The sequence below is a fragment of the Musca domestica genome, unplaced genomic scaffold, assembly GCF_030504385.1.
Source record: "Musca domestica strain aabys unplaced genomic scaffold, Musca_domestica.polishedcontigs.V.1.1 42, whole genome shotgun sequence".
NCBI lineage: Eukaryota > Metazoa > Arthropoda > Insecta > Diptera > Muscidae > Musca > Musca domestica.
This window is the reverse complement of record NW_026712329.1, coordinates 5,553,294-5,567,910: the sequence shown is the minus strand read 5'-3', so window position 1 is coordinate 5,567,910 and position 14,617 is coordinate 5,553,294. Positions and strand designations below refer to the sequence as shown.

At 35.6% G+C, this 14,617-nt stretch overlaps 2 protein-coding genes across 4 annotated transcripts; one reads left to right on the top strand and one right to left on the bottom strand.

Moving 5' to 3' along the window:
• The first annotated feature begins 6,354 nt into the window (after window positions 1-6,354).
• On the top strand, window positions 6,355-9,440 carry LOC101892232 (FAST kinase domain-containing protein 4). 3 transcript variants are annotated; one of them, XM_005187750.4, is made up of 6 exons: window positions 6,355-6,495; window positions 6,685-6,942; window positions 7,007-7,732; window positions 7,798-8,322; window positions 8,814-8,883; window positions 8,953-9,440. In XM_005187750.4, exons 2-6 carry the CDS (start codon window positions 6,732-6,734, stop codon window positions 9,155-9,157), a joined length of 1,737 nt encoding a protein of 578 aa, XP_005187807.2. In that variant the 5' UTR covers window positions 6,355-6,495; window positions 6,685-6,731; the 3' UTR covers window positions 9,158-9,440. The 3 variants fall into 3 exon arrangements, with proteins under 3 accessions (XP_005187807.2, XP_019893838.2, XP_019893839.2); XM_020038279.2 differs by lacking the exon at window positions 6,355-6,495 and adding an exon at window positions 6,556-6,620; XM_020038280.2 differs by lacking the exon at window positions 6,355-6,495 and adding an exon at window positions 6,602-6,623.
• Window positions 9,441-9,543: 103 nt separating this feature from the next.
• Window positions 9,544-14,617, bottom strand: LOC101892690 (IQ and ubiquitin-like domain-containing protein). The gene is made up of 10 exons (XM_020038278.2): window positions 13,913-14,617; window positions 13,702-13,844; window positions 12,259-12,371; window positions 11,977-12,194; window positions 11,567-11,913; window positions 11,343-11,506; window positions 11,143-11,275; window positions 10,245-10,357; window positions 9,999-10,183; window positions 9,544-9,935 (listed from the first exon to the last, which is right to left on the bottom strand). Exons 1-10 carry the CDS (start codon window positions 14,449-14,451, stop codon window positions 9,593-9,595), a joined length of 2,298 nt encoding a protein of 765 aa, XP_019893837.2. The 5' UTR covers window positions 14,452-14,617; the 3' UTR covers window positions 9,544-9,592.

Genomic DNA, 14,617 nt, shown 5'->3' with positions numbered 1-14,617 from the left:
CTTATTTTTTGAGCACACGAAAATGAGAATGACATTTCGAACTGTTCTCTCGTCTGCTAGTTTTACTACTAAAAAAAGTACTGGAACACAAGTGATATATATCTGACAACTCCTTCTGGTACCTCACCCACAAAAGGTTCGCAATTTTCAATGCTAATACCTCTCAAAAATAAAAGTTCTGCTCCAGGTCGTGCAATAATCTACTAGTTTTGAAAATTTTTTGATAAAGGACAAATCGGTTATCGTTATAAAAATTTGTACATTCTTGCAGTTCTGGAACAGACAATAAAATTAAGTTTTGCTTGAATATGTTGAGTTTGAAGATTCAGTTGCATAAGCGGTCGCATACAGTTTTTTATTTATTGAGCTTTTTCGGCTATTAATTATAAAATATCATCTTAATTCCCCACATAACATTTCCTGAACGAAGAAGGATTTTTGGTCTTTGTTCCATCCAAATAACTTACAGAACTAAGATGAAATACATTGGAGCACCGAATTGCGTTGTCCCGATTTGCGTCGTTTTGAGTTGCGTCGCTTTTCAAAAACCCGAAAATTCGATTTGCATCGTTGCAGTTGCAAGGTGCGTGAGCAACATCGTGGATTACTATTTTCTTTTTTTGCATTCGCAGTGCCTGATTTAGCATCTTTTCTGTCGTTTAGCATTTTTAGAACCTCTGGCAACACTGATCGTCACCGGTACGTTAACCAATGTTCAAATTGCGTGAAATAAGTAGAATTCCCTTTCCTTTATGCTGCCCTCAGACACACCAACAGTTGGCCCAACTTGTCACTTTTAAGTTGTATGAAAAAGTTGGTCGGTCTCCTCGCACGTACCAACTTTTCATACAACTGTTGTACCAACTTTTCATTTACAAAGTATTTTTGAAGCGTCAACATGAACTCTGATGCTCTTGCGCTACTTGGAATTGATATAATTTTAGCGCTCAACGCTCAGCTTATGTATGTGCTGCTTCACCAAAGTCAAGACATAAATGAAGAAAACACTGAAGTTGGTACAACTTGCCCTCGCACGCACCAACAGTTGGCCCAACTTACGAAATTATCAAAAATTTTTGATATTTCCAACCAACTTCAACCAACTTTCGAAAAAGTTGTACAACTAGCCCTCAGACGCACCAATAGTTGTACCAACTTGTCACAAGTTGGGCCAACTGTTGGTGTGTCTGAGGGCAGCATTATGGTGCTATATGTAAATGAATTTAATTTTTGTTATGTTTTTTCTATTTATTGTTTTGTTATTTCGTTATAATAATTATAAACAATTTTTGAAGTAAATGGAATAAATAAAAATGTATTCATACTTGCTTTTTGTCAATAATATAAAATGTTTTGCTTTGTTTTGAATATTTTCCCCAGTAAACTAAATTTCAGTGCATTTTGTATATGTATAGAAAAAGGTGATTTGATTTGCGTCGCGATTCTCCGATCCCCATTAACGACGCAAGTCGGGGCTCTAGTGTATGTGCCATCCCTAACAAATGAGAGCATTTACCGTCCGTCCGTCCTTCGCTAGTATTGTCTGAGAGTGTTGAGCATGATTTCGCATAAATTGGGTGTTAAAATTACCTATTAAGGCTGGAAATACATAAAGCGCATATTTGGCTGGCTTCTTCGTAAATGAACAAAGGAGTTTTAGGTTGACCTAGTTCGATTTTGGCCCTAGGCTCCTTTGTTCATTTCCGAAGAAGCCAGCCGATGACTTAAGTCAGCCAAATAAGCGCTTTATGTATTCCCAGTTTAAAGCACCTATCTCATAATTTTCAATACTTCTGTTTGTTTCAGGTATCTTGGCGAAATTGATTTTAATTTGTGTTTTTGTGAGATGTGAAGTGTTGAGGTTGTTTTAAAACAAGGTTCGAACTATCAAGATCATGGACGAGTTTAATTGGGAAATGATCCGAAAAGTTTGCAATGGTGTAGGTGTTGAAGTTGGGGTTACTCATATTTAGTAAATGTGGCTCAGTAAAAAGTGGTCTAGGTAAGAAGGTCCTTTTGAATACGATGGCGCAGAATCACAAAGGCGTGTGACTTCTACGGTGTTATCATCCAGCCAGGATCGTAGTACTCTTCAATTAGAGTTATCTTGTAAGTCACCCCAGGAGATGTTTTTGGAGTTGAGGTCGCCGCCAAGGACAAAACCATCGAAATTATTGAATAGTTGGAGTATTTTGACCAAATCTGATTCAAGACTGTTGACTGGATAGTTGCAGGGTATATATACGGAACCTATTAGACATCTTAAAAGACCGCTATTTGTGGAAAACTGTATTTGTAGAAGCGCTGTGTTTATAACAATATCATTAATGAAGATTCTTGTGAAATTAATATTTTTTTTATGGCAACAGCAACACCAACGGGGGAATTTTCGGTAATAAAGTTGTATCCGTCCATATGTATCCTTGAGTTCTTACGCAAGTGACTTTCCTGAATGAAGGCAAAATATATATTTTCTTTGTGCAGAAAAATTCTTAGCTCAATTTGTCTACTTGCATCAACAAGTGAACGCACATTGAATGTTAAAATTTTGATGCGATTATGGGCCATATTTAGCTCTTACTTTTGAAAGAAGTTTTAGAAACTTTTCTTTTGCTTCCGTCTTTGGCATGTTCTTGTATTCATTTAAAAACTTTTTTCTATGACTTTTGTTATTTTAATGCGTTTAGCGGCAGCGTATTTTGTATACAGGAAAGCCTTTACATTTAGCGGGGTGTCCTGTTGTAGTGCAGTTGATGCAGTAAGGTTCCGATGTGTCTGAGCTGTTTCGGTGGCATTGAACGTCGCTATCTTTTTTTTTTGGGGTTTTTCCCAATTGATGGTTGGTTTATGCAGTTCTGATATATGTCGGTATTATTTTTACTGGACATTATTGTTTTTAATTTAGTCACCGCTGCCACTTTTTCAGGGACAAGTTGGTCTAGTTCCTGCTTAAGTATATTGCTGTCAACTCGGCCGAAAAGACCTCTTATTATCATTGACACCTGTTTCAGCTCCTTCGGTGTGAACGAATAGGAGTGTAAGTTCTTCATAGACGCGTGTATTTTAGGATCCGCAAAAAATAATTTGCTTTTTGATTTGTTAACGTTTTTGATTTTGAAAGAACTTACTGGAGTAGACTCCTTCAATTTGTTGACCAACGATTCAAAGTTGACATTAGATACAAAGATGGGGGGGACACCAATTTGGTTTAGTCTGTTTTCGTCATTTTTGTTTTCTTGCGACTTGGGTGTCTTGGTGTTGGTGACTGGAATTGATTCGCCGATATCTACATCTGCTAAAGCCCCGAGAATACCGAATCTGTTTTGATCGAGAGGATTATGACTAGATAATCGCTTATTCAGGTCAGATAAGTCTAGATTTATTGACGATAAAGCGCTATCAAGTCTTTGTCTTTTGCGATCGAATGTCATTGATCTTGTTAATTTGGGTGGTTTGTTAGTTGTTGCTGATGGCGGCAGTGGATGTTCAGAAGTTGATGCAACGAGTTCTGCAACGTCAAACTCCATATCAGGAAGATTTTCAGACATCTCCATTGCAAACAAATGCAGTTAAGATGCCTGCAATTGTTTTTCAAAAAGAAGAAAAACCCAATTAGATTTTAAACAGTTATAATTCGCACGTCTGATCGGTCTTTTCCAGAACTGCTAAATGTAATTTTTTACTGTTGTGCTAATAGCTGTGTCGGTCTTCGGATCCCTATTTCAATTTTTACACTCCGTTTTGACTTCATTTTTATAACGACGTTAGAATTTTTTTTAATAGTTGCTTTGTAATCTGGATGTCATCATTCTGGCTGTCATCCACCGAGACCGTGTGTGACTTAATTTTACAAAAAGTAAATATTATTTGAAATTCTATATTAAAATGTAAATAATAATGTGGCCAGAGCATGACTTCTTTGCTATAGAACAGTCGTAATACGTGAGATTGTAAAAATAGGAGCGATAATTGCTATTGTTGGTCGTAAATTCTGAATATAAACAAACAAAAAAGGTAATGTAAACTTTTTGTCTCACCATTCTAGCGGCTTTGGCAGCATTTATTCCACATTGATTTTGGAAAAATATCAATATGTGCAACTTCGAAAAAATTGTAATAATTTTTTAATCAAAATTTTCAATTCTAATATTGGTTGGACAGTTAATTGTCCCAGTAGCTGTGTCGATGCATCTACCTGTATTCTTGTACCATGATAAGAGTCATGTATATAAATTTCAGTTTTCTGGTATAGAAGAGAATTGACCATGGTAGAGGAATATAGGTCGGCGCATCGACACAGCTGCTGGGGCAATGAACTTTCAAACCAATTTTGGAACTGAAAATGTTGAATGGAAAACATTAAATTTGTAAAAATGTTGAAAAAACGAGAATTATAATAACGTCCGAATGACGTCAAATAAAAAAACATATAAAAATCAGCTTATATTTGAAAAAATATTTAAATTTTTTTGACATACAATGTTCCCAAACGTTGATTTTTCTACCATGAGAATTGACTGAATTAAATGCCACTTTACTTTGACCCACTGTTTTAAAAATTCATTTCTATCTGACGATCTTTACATGTGTGCATTGGGACGGAGTATTATAAATCATTTGTTTATAGTAAGTTATCTTTGGTCTTTGAACGTTGCTTGCTCTTTGAATAAGGTAGGATACACACTGTCACTCAAGGGTGAAGCAGAATGAACGCGATGGGACTTGCTATGCATTGTCATCGATAAAACAAACAACACAGGGAGATGATAACAACAAGACTTAAGATGTGGGTCCATAAGCAGCTTAGCATCATGGCTGGGCATATTAATAGGAGTGTTCGTTTACTCGTTAATTTGTACAAAAGTCCACTAAGTATATAATTATTATCTGAGTGTGCTCTTTATTTTGTATTTATTGATTTTTTCCATAGTCAATGTTTGGAAAAAAATACATTGTGGGGCGTGCTTTGAGGTATAACGCAGTTTTGCCATAGGGTTCTGCTACAGAACCTGCAAGAATCTACTAGTTTTGAAAAAAGGTTCGAAATCAAAAAGGATAAATCGGTTATCGTTGTAAAAATTTGTACATTCTTGTAGTTCTGCATGGTAGAATTAAGAAGGTAAAGTCATGCAATCATATGTTTACAATTTTTTTCAAAATTATTCATTTGACATCATCTTATTGTCAATTTTTTATTTATAAATCCATTGTACATACACAAATCAGAGATGGGAACCTGCCTTCTATACAGTGAAAACTGACAAGGTAAATTACAGAAAATGCGAAGATGGGAATGCTTATTTGAAGTGACTTCGCTTCCTTAATTTTACCATATAGTTCTGGAACGGACCATAAATCCAAGTTTTGCGTAAAAGGTTGAATTTGAAAGATTCAGTTGTATAAGCGACCCCATACAATTTTTATTTATTTCCCTTTTTACATTTTTCATTATTTTCCGCTGTTTTTAACATATTTTTAACGGTCAATTATATTTCTCGTTATTATCGATTTTCCATTTGGTCTTACAACCATTGTACCATGGTACCATGGTACAACAGCTTCGTAAAACTGCAGAAATACAGCCCTGAGGCTATGCCCGCTTCCTGTCAGAATTATTCAAAATTATAGGTAACAAGTTGTGTTCATTTATTTTATATTTTTTTGTTCATTTCTTAAATGTGTCAAATAGAGCGAAAGATGAATGAAATGGCTGGATGTTCTCTCAAAAACATGATCCTAAGGCTGGAAATACATAAAGCACATATTTGGCTGGCTTAAGTCATCGGCTGGCTTCTTCGTAGATGAACAAAGGAGTTTTAGGTTGACCTAGTTCGATTTTGACCCTAGTCTCCTTTGTTCATTTCCGAAAAAGCCAGCCGATGACTTAAGCCAGCCAAATATGCGATTTATGTATTCCCAGCTTAAGTGTTCAATCTGTCAATTCCATGGCAAATTCCCCGCAATTTAAGTTTCTTCCAATCATTGATTTTGAAAATATTTTGTTTTTATTTTTTAAAACAACAAATACATACACAAAATTGGCAGAAGTCGGGCACACTTAGAAAAAAAATTGTAATCAGCTGGGAGTTCTACCTTACCTTTTTATTGTATCATGCCATGGTACAATGAAATCAAGGTAAGGCACTGAAACTAATCGATTGCTCTTTTCCAAAACTGTAAGAATGAAAAGTTGCCCGCACACGGTCATAATTTTTTGATTTCTCTCGTGCATGCCGCTCGATGGAGGGATCCTGCATATTTTTATACACGATTATGATGACATTCATTTTGACCGTTTACGGGGCACTTAAATTGTATTTTTACTATTACGCTCATTGCTGTTTCGGTCTTCGGATCCCAATTTCAATTTTTATATTGTTTTGATTTTTATTTTATAACGACGTTAGAATTCTTTCTAATAGTAGCTTTGTAATCTGACTGTCATCATTCTGGCTGTCATCCACCGAGACCGTGTGTGACTTAATTTTACAAAAAGTAAATATTATTTGAAATTCTATATTAAAATTGAAATAACAATGTGGCCAGGGCATGACATCTTTACTATAGAACTGTCGTAATACGTGAGATTGTAAAAATAGGAGCGAGAATTGCTATTTCTGGTCGTAAATTCTGAATGAAAACAAACAAAAAAGGTTATGTAAACTTTTTGTCTCACCATTCTAGCGGCTCTGGCAGCAGTTATCCCACATTGATTTCGGAAAAATATCAATATGATGAGCTTACGTTTCTGTGCAACCTCGGCCGGGCATTTGTTTCGACGAGCGGCATTTGGCAGTGCCAGTGTCATGCGTTCATCCTCTAATGTTGCTGCTGTTGAGGCCGCCAGTAGTTCATCAAAACATTCGGCCACTACTGGAAGCAGTACCGGTAAAGATTCGGTCGATGTAAAAGCGCCAGAAGATGCCACTAAAAATCCTAAATGTAAAATTTATATGATATTAAGGGAAAATAATAGAATTTCTTACCAATTTTAATTCATTCGTAGATTCCTTGGTTGCTGCCGCCTTTGAAAATTTACAAAAAGATGATTCTTCCCAGGCATCTGCATCGTCATCGAAAGCCAACACCAGCGCATCTAAGGGATCCAACATAGATGAACGCATCACAAATGCCAAGACCATTAATGGTCTTTTGGGCATCACCGAAGGCAATACTGTGTTGACACGCAAACATGCCCTTCGAATTGTATCCATACTGTCGGAATGGAGCAGTATGAATCGCGTTAAGCTAAATGAATTTGAAAATGATCCACGTTTCTTAAAGGTTTGCCGTATGCTTGGACGTACTGTACCCAAGAATGGCAATGGCGATAAGGTTGGGGATGGCTCATCAAAACGTATTTCTGGTTTTCGAACAGATGATCTCAACACAGTTTTGGGTGTTGCTGGTGATGATGAAGCTGCCAAACTTATAGCTAGCATTAGTCTACCACAAATGGTTAAAGTGATGAGTACTTTGGCGGCACGCAAAAGACGTAGTACCCCTTTATTACGTTCCTTGGCTTTTAACATCAGCAGTTCGACGGAACATTTGGATTTGAAACAATGTGGTGATGTTTTTTATGCAATGGCTACTTTGAACTTCCAAGATTCCGTATTGGCGGCCAAACTCTGTGCTGATATCCAGGCTGCTTTGCCAAAGAATACTGATAAATCGGCTGTGATTGGTTCTATTCTGACAAGTTTGGGTATTTTAAAATACAGGGATTTGGGTGAGAAGATTATTAGTTTTTTCGCTTTAAACGAAGTTTTTGATTTTTTTTTATTCGTTCTGCAGACATTATGGAATCTCTAACTCAGTGGACCATTAAACATAGCGATATCTGCCGGCCACAGGATTTAAGTGCTCTCTTTTTAACCTCAGCCATGTTGAATTTTAAAAGCACCAACATCGAGGAGGTCCAGCAGAAGCTGGCCAAGACAATCGTTCAACAGGATTTCAGCAAAAGTGTTGATTGGCTAAATCATGTATGGGCCATGACAATTCTTGGTTTGAGTACAAACCAGCAGCTGGAAAGTGTGTTGAGCAAATCATTTATAGATAAAATCCAAACTGAGAAGACTGGCCTAAGTGCAACATCTAAAATGAAGTTGTTAAACCTTAATAGTTACGCTCAAATGTTATCTTCTGACTACAAGGGTGAATTAATTCCGACCGATAGTGAAGTATATAAAGTTCCAATGGCCCATGCTAAGGGGAAGCAGGTGCTGGTCAATGGTCTGTTGGATGCCCTAAAGAGTCTGTTGCCATCTCAAAATCATGTTAATAGTTTGGTTGACAGCAAAATGGGTTTTCTAATTGGTGAGTATTGTATTCTTTCTGTTCAGAAGAAATTGTTTCAAGTAAAAAATATAACGGCAGCAATAGTGTTTTTTAAGATTTTTTAAAAATAATTTCAAAACAGAAATGGTAGATTTTAAAGACTAACTTTTAAGAATAAGTGATATAACTTCTAAAGACATTTCAATACAGGGTTCGTAGACTATTTAAAAATATTTTTCAAATTGTATTGAAATCAAATAAATTTTAGTCTGATTAATAATTGCGTAATTTTTAAGATCATAACAGGAAAATGAAAGTGTATTTTTAAAATATCCTTTCACGAGTACCATAACTGGAATATCTTTTCACGACTATCAACATTTTAGTGAGCGAGGATTGTTAATTTTTTTAAAAATATATGTTCAAGTAAATTATGGATTTTATGGTCCTTAGAGTAATTTCCCACGATTATTTTAAAGGAATGTCTGTGCTAGAATTGTAAATGGTCTGACTACTTTTTTCTTTTGCAGATGCTGTTTGTGTATTCGATAATAAGCGTAATCCTTTGCCACTCGACAAAACACATAAGGATGCAATCAAGTAAGTTTTCTCCAACACATAAATAATGCATTTTCAAACCAAAACCTTTAATTTGTATTTTCTTTCTAGAGTTGCGTTAATGATTGTCGATTATCATGATATCTGTCACGGTACCCATAAATCGGCTACCGGTATTACCAGCCTTAGTTGTGATCTGCTGGAAAAGACTGGCTATAGAGTCATACCGATACCGTACAATGAATTCAATACCAGTGATAAACTGCTGAAGCGAGTCCAGTATTTGGAAAGCAAATTCAAGGCCCTTATTAAATAGTTTTAATAAATCAATGATATGATTTAATCATAATTGTAGAGAAGAGCGAAGGAATCAACAATTAAACAAATGTTTTTAGTTTTAAACCAAAATTGTTAATGGAAAGTGTGTATAATACATTGTTGTACTTGAATTTTTTTTAAAGTATACTTTAAAACGATCCAAAACCAAATGAAGGTGAAGAATAGTACACAAGAATATAACAAATATTGTATGCTTAGTTTAAAATTTATTATTAAATTTTATTTAATATTTCAAATCAAGAAAACAATTAACAAATTTCTCCATTTATCGCATGAGCATAACGGGAAATTATCGTGAATGATCAAGGAATATATTTGTCTTTCCCTCGCCTATTTCATTTGGTTCTATGAATAACATTTGAATTAAGCAGTAAATACAGAGGACATTTTTATTTCAAAATCATACAAAAAATTACATAATTTTTCCCAATGTATAATTACGATCGCCAGTATTTTCTTTACATCTCATATCAATACCTATGCCACCCGATGTCATATGATCAACACGCACCTTACGCTGACGATTTAAACCCACATTCCACCACTGTCCGGTTTCGGTAAATTCAACTGAAACTGAGGCTAGATTATGGAAGGCATTTTTGGCCAACATATGTCGATTTGCCACCTCCAAACGGGTCTTCAAGTCGTAGACACTTTCTAAGTCTTCAACACGACTATGATTACGGGCCTCAGTATCGGTTAGACAAATACAATTCCACGGCGACCATTCTTCACTTTTGTTCCATCGTGGTAATCTACAAAAAAGGAACAAAGAGATTCCATTTGGAAAATAATGTTTAACTGGATGCTCCACATACCTTAGCCTTGACAGAATATTGCATTTACTCAATACCGAATGACCATGCCAAATTTGATGAACAATATGACGTATATCATCCACCTGCATGATGAAGGCCAATGAGCTGCTGCAATGCTTTTTACGTTCATCTCTTTGTATGGATCTAAGAATGGCTGTGTAGACCACATTTTCAGTGGATGCCACCTGAATTGGAAAGTGTTTATAATTTGGAAATTATCAAAAGGCTTCGTTTCAAGTCCCTTACCTTCAAGTAATAACATTTTTTACATGTATCCACCTGGAATTGTCGTGTTCGAATGGCGAACTGAGAATATGGTTTTACCTGTTTACACACCCAACACATACGATTTCCTTGTTCTGAAAGGGGAAGAAAAATGTTACAGAACATGAAATATTTTTTCTCAAATGAAAACAGCGTTGGAAATGTTGAATGTTAGGGTCTTATTTTAAGAATTATTACAACAACAAACGATATGGCATCACTTGTTGTCGACATCCATACCGTAACGCCGTCGACTGTTTGATTTGAATTTTTTATTATACCCTCCACCATAGTATGGAGGGTATATTGAGTTTGTCATTCCGTTTTTCACACCTCGAAATATAAATTTTAGACGCCGCAAGGTATATATATTTTTTTGATCGGCATGCAATTCTAAGTCGATATAGCGATGTCCGTCTGTGAAAATCACTCTACTTTGAACGAAATCAATTGGTTGCTTTATCAGATGTGTGTTAGATCTGCAGTCACAATTTTAACCCGAAATTGCTGTAAATTGGCAGCATGTGTTCCCATTATACCAGTTTTGGTATAGTCCCCATATAACTGTACTTCCAAATATTCGGAATTTTGAGGATTTTTGTCACAATTTTTACCGGAAATATTTCAAATTTGGATTTTGAGTTTTCTAATGGGTACTACATCCCATGACAGAAAATTGCTAATGCAGGTCCACATCTTCATATAGCAACATCACAGTAAGTGTGGATTTTTAAGATAATTTTTCAAAGTATATCAAAAAGTTTGAAACTAGCATATTTATTCAAGGCGAATCTTAGCTGGAATCTTGAAGATTTCTCAAGAAGTATCCGATCTGTTATCCGTGTCCATGATCATTATTAGAAATTCGACAAATACTCACTGTGTTTTTTAGGCTCTCTATCGTATTTAATTAGCTCCACAAAGAGAATATTTTGTCGTTTCCGTAAAATCTCCACATCACAATGTTTGGTGTAGACCAGCAGATTTCTTTCACGATCAAATAAATCAAAGAGCTGAAAAGATATTAAAACTTGGATTACTACCCAGTATCCTTTAAAAACAAAATACCACTTGTTATACTTCTCCAAAGTCCGGAAAATCTTGTTCATCCACCAAAATTTTTCGAACCTTCGTGATCAATTCTAAACGGTCTGACTTCTTTAGTGGTTTTTGCAGATCCTTATAGATTTCGGTTAGGAAGCGCACCCTCTGAGTCCGTAGTAAATCTAAATGGACAATGGTATCTAAAAATATCCAAATTATAAATATTCTCTCTGCCATGATATTAAATCCTCCTACACTACCTCCATAACCCACCCATTTGATGGGCTCTCCCAACTTCTTCAACATTTGTTCCTGACGAAAATCCTTCATGGCCTCAGAGACGATTTGACGTTGGCGTTCTATACCATTCAACAGTTGAATTTCCTTATCCAACAGTATATTGACCTCTGCCACCCTTGCCGCTCCCTCATACATGCTGGCAATCCGTTTTAATTCAGCCATTTTCCATTTTTGCACCTCTCCATAGAGCAAATCAAAATCATCTTGGGTACGTGGGAATTGTTTTGCCATCTCTTCACGTTTTATTCGTCTCTCTTGGACTTCTTGGAACGATTCTTCTTCGGCCAGACGATTGGCCACCAGGCGTCTAATATAAAAAATCGTAAGTGAATTTCGCATTAGAGATAGAGAATATATAAATTGGTCTCACCTATATTCCTTAGCACACTGACGCATCCATTTTATCCATTTGTAGCGTCGAAAATTCCGTTGTATTAGACATATTTTTCCTATCTTATTTTTGATACGCTCCTGCTGGGCATGCGTTACATATTTTCCAGCTGTTATATAGTAATCCGTAGCCTCAGACCAATAACGAACATTATTGCCATCCAACCAACACTGGGAGGTTTGATCGTGCATGGTATCCTAGAGGGGTCGGAGGCCAAGAAAGATAAAGTGGTTAAAAATTTGCTTGCAGACCACTACTTACCACCAATTTGACTTTATGTTCAAAAGTTTGAGTGTCTCGTGAAAAATGTCCATCGTATTTACATTTGCTGATAAAAGGTCCAGTTTGGGTGAAGGCGTCTAAATATTCAATACCTGAAATAAAAAAGAAACATTTTCAGAATTTTAAATGAGCACAGGACCAGCACTTTGTCCATTTTGTAAGAGAAATGGATTTCAGACACTCATGAACTTAAATTAAAACAAGTAAAAAAGCAGATAAGTTCTACAGATTCGAACTATTAATACTCTACACCATTTGGAAAAAATTTTAAAATTTTCAAAAAAAAAAAAAAAAAACAAAAAAAAAAAAACAATCCCAAAACTACCACTTAATTGAAACCCGTTATTTGGGGATCATATGAAGAACTGGACCTGCTTTTTTCTCATCCAAATTTTGGTATTCAAATAATTCAATTTCAAATACCAAATTTTAGCACTTCCGGTGAATAATGTAGTATAAATCATAAACATACCAAATATCGGGATGTGCTGTTATATAGGGGCTATACGAAGGCGTGGACATGCACAGACAATTTTCTGTCATAGGCTGTAGTATCCATTACGAACGCCAAATACCAAATTTAAAACATTTCCAAAATACCGATAATGGAGAGGTACCATTATATGGGGGCTATACCAAAACGTGGACCTACGTGTCCCATTTACAATACCAAAAGTCCTATATAGATTTGAGTAAAATTTTATCCACCTACTTCATTTCGTTTGGAAGCTAGAGTGATTTCCACAGATGAATAGACGGACCGACGTACGGAGATCGCTAAATCGACACAGAATTTTATGCTGATCAAGAATATATATACTTTGTGGGATCTAAAATGTATATTTCGAGGTGTTACAAACGGAATGACAAATTTAATATACCCTCCATATTATGATGGAGGGTATAAAAACAGCTGTTTGCCAAAAATTAATTCGTAGCACTTTCAAATGGTTAAGAGAATCAAATAAAAATTGCAAGTTTAATGGTGAATGGTGGGAAAATCGGTTATCGTAGTAAAAAAATTGTTTTCTGATGCTTTAATCAAAATATTTAATTTATTGCCTGAAATATGTAAAGATTTTCACATAGGTTTAAAAAAACTGATGATGGAGTACAATGCTCTCTAACAAATTTTACCTGCTGAAATTTTGCGAACTTTCAGTGAATTCCTTTCTTTACTTATTTTCATGTACTGGACTTTTGGATTTTTGTAATAATTTATAGAAATAATTTGGTCTGCTCCAGAATTGCAATACTACGATAACCAATTTACCCTTTACAATATCGAAAAAAAAATCAAAAGTAGTTGATTCTTGTAGGTACTAGAACAGACCAATTGTGTTATTGTACACGCCTTTCTTCAAGCATTAGATCTTTATTGGACCTAAAATTAAATGTAGCCTCTGCATTCCTTAAACTTACCCGTATTCTTATCCACATAACCACACAAGAAAGGTTTAGAAATGGTTTTATTGAGAATTTCCACAACAATATTCTTCGGTTTGCCATTGCGTGAATCTTCCGGTGGTATATAAACCGTAATGAAATCGGGTAAACGGTGCTTGCTGTTGGAGATAAAAATAACTCCGTCAAAACAGTCTCGTGCTCGATATCAATATTCTTTTTAACTTACTTATAATAAACTTCCAAATCTAATTTGGGTTCTCTCTTCCTTCTGTCATCGTCGTCTTCTGCTTCACCTTCACTTCCACCATACATAGATAACTTGGAACACTTCTCCACACCGCTTAAAGATAATCCAAACTCATGTATTCCAAATTCATCACAAACCGTTTCACGTATACGATATTCATCCGAGAGAATACGATTATTTTGGGAGAGTCTCAATAAATCGGGATGTACTTCAAAACGTCTGCCCATGTCGATTTTAACTTCACCCAATGTCATACAGTTTGGATAGACTTGGGCAATGACTTGATTAATGGCCAAGCGAAATTTTACCGTTACATTTTCAATTGTTACAATTTCGTCTTGATCATCGTCTGGATTTTTGGAACTCTCCTCTGGTGGGGAGACAGAGGGTTTGCTGGAAGAGCTGGATGGAAATTCAATGATGGGACCGACTTTATCTTCATTTTTAGTTGAAGTCGTGCTGGTTGGTGGATTCAACACCACTTCGCTAATGGTTGGCAATTTTTGTTCACCGCTCATTTGTGTTTACGGGATTGGTTTAATTTAAATGTGTCGGGAAATATGTTGTCTGCTTTTAGATTTTGAAAATTAAAAAAAATATATTGAAATATTTAGAAAATAGTGGTGTTTCTTGCAGTGACTTTTCCTTCTGCTTAGTAGTTAAAAAGTGTAGATACGCCCTAAA

Bases quoted from the DNA above. Each gene is read 5' to 3' on its own strand.
- LOC101892232 (XM_005187750.4), top strand. From the start codon at position 6,732: ATGATGAGCTTACGTTTCTGTGCAACCTCGGCCGGGCATTTGTTTCGA. The intron at 7,733-7,797 runs GTGAGAAGATTA...TTCGTTCTGCAG, and splicing joins TTTAAAATACAGGGATTTGG to ACATTATGGAATCTCTAACT. The intron at 8,884-8,952 runs GTAAGTTTTCTC...TTTTCTTTCTAG, and splicing joins ACACATAAGGATGCAATCAA to AGTTGCGTTAATGATTGTCG.
- LOC101892690 (XM_020038278.2), bottom strand. From the start codon at position 14,451: ATGAGCGGTGAACAAAAATTGCCAACCATTAGCGAAGTGGTGTTGAAT. The intron at 13,845-13,912 runs GTAAGTTAAAAA...TATCTCCAACAG, and splicing joins GATTTGGAAGTTTATTATAA to CAAGCACCGTTTACCCGATT. The intron at 12,195-12,258 runs GTAAGTAGTGGT...CGACCCCTCTAG, and splicing joins AACATAAAGTCAAATTGGTG to GATACCATGCACGATCAAAC.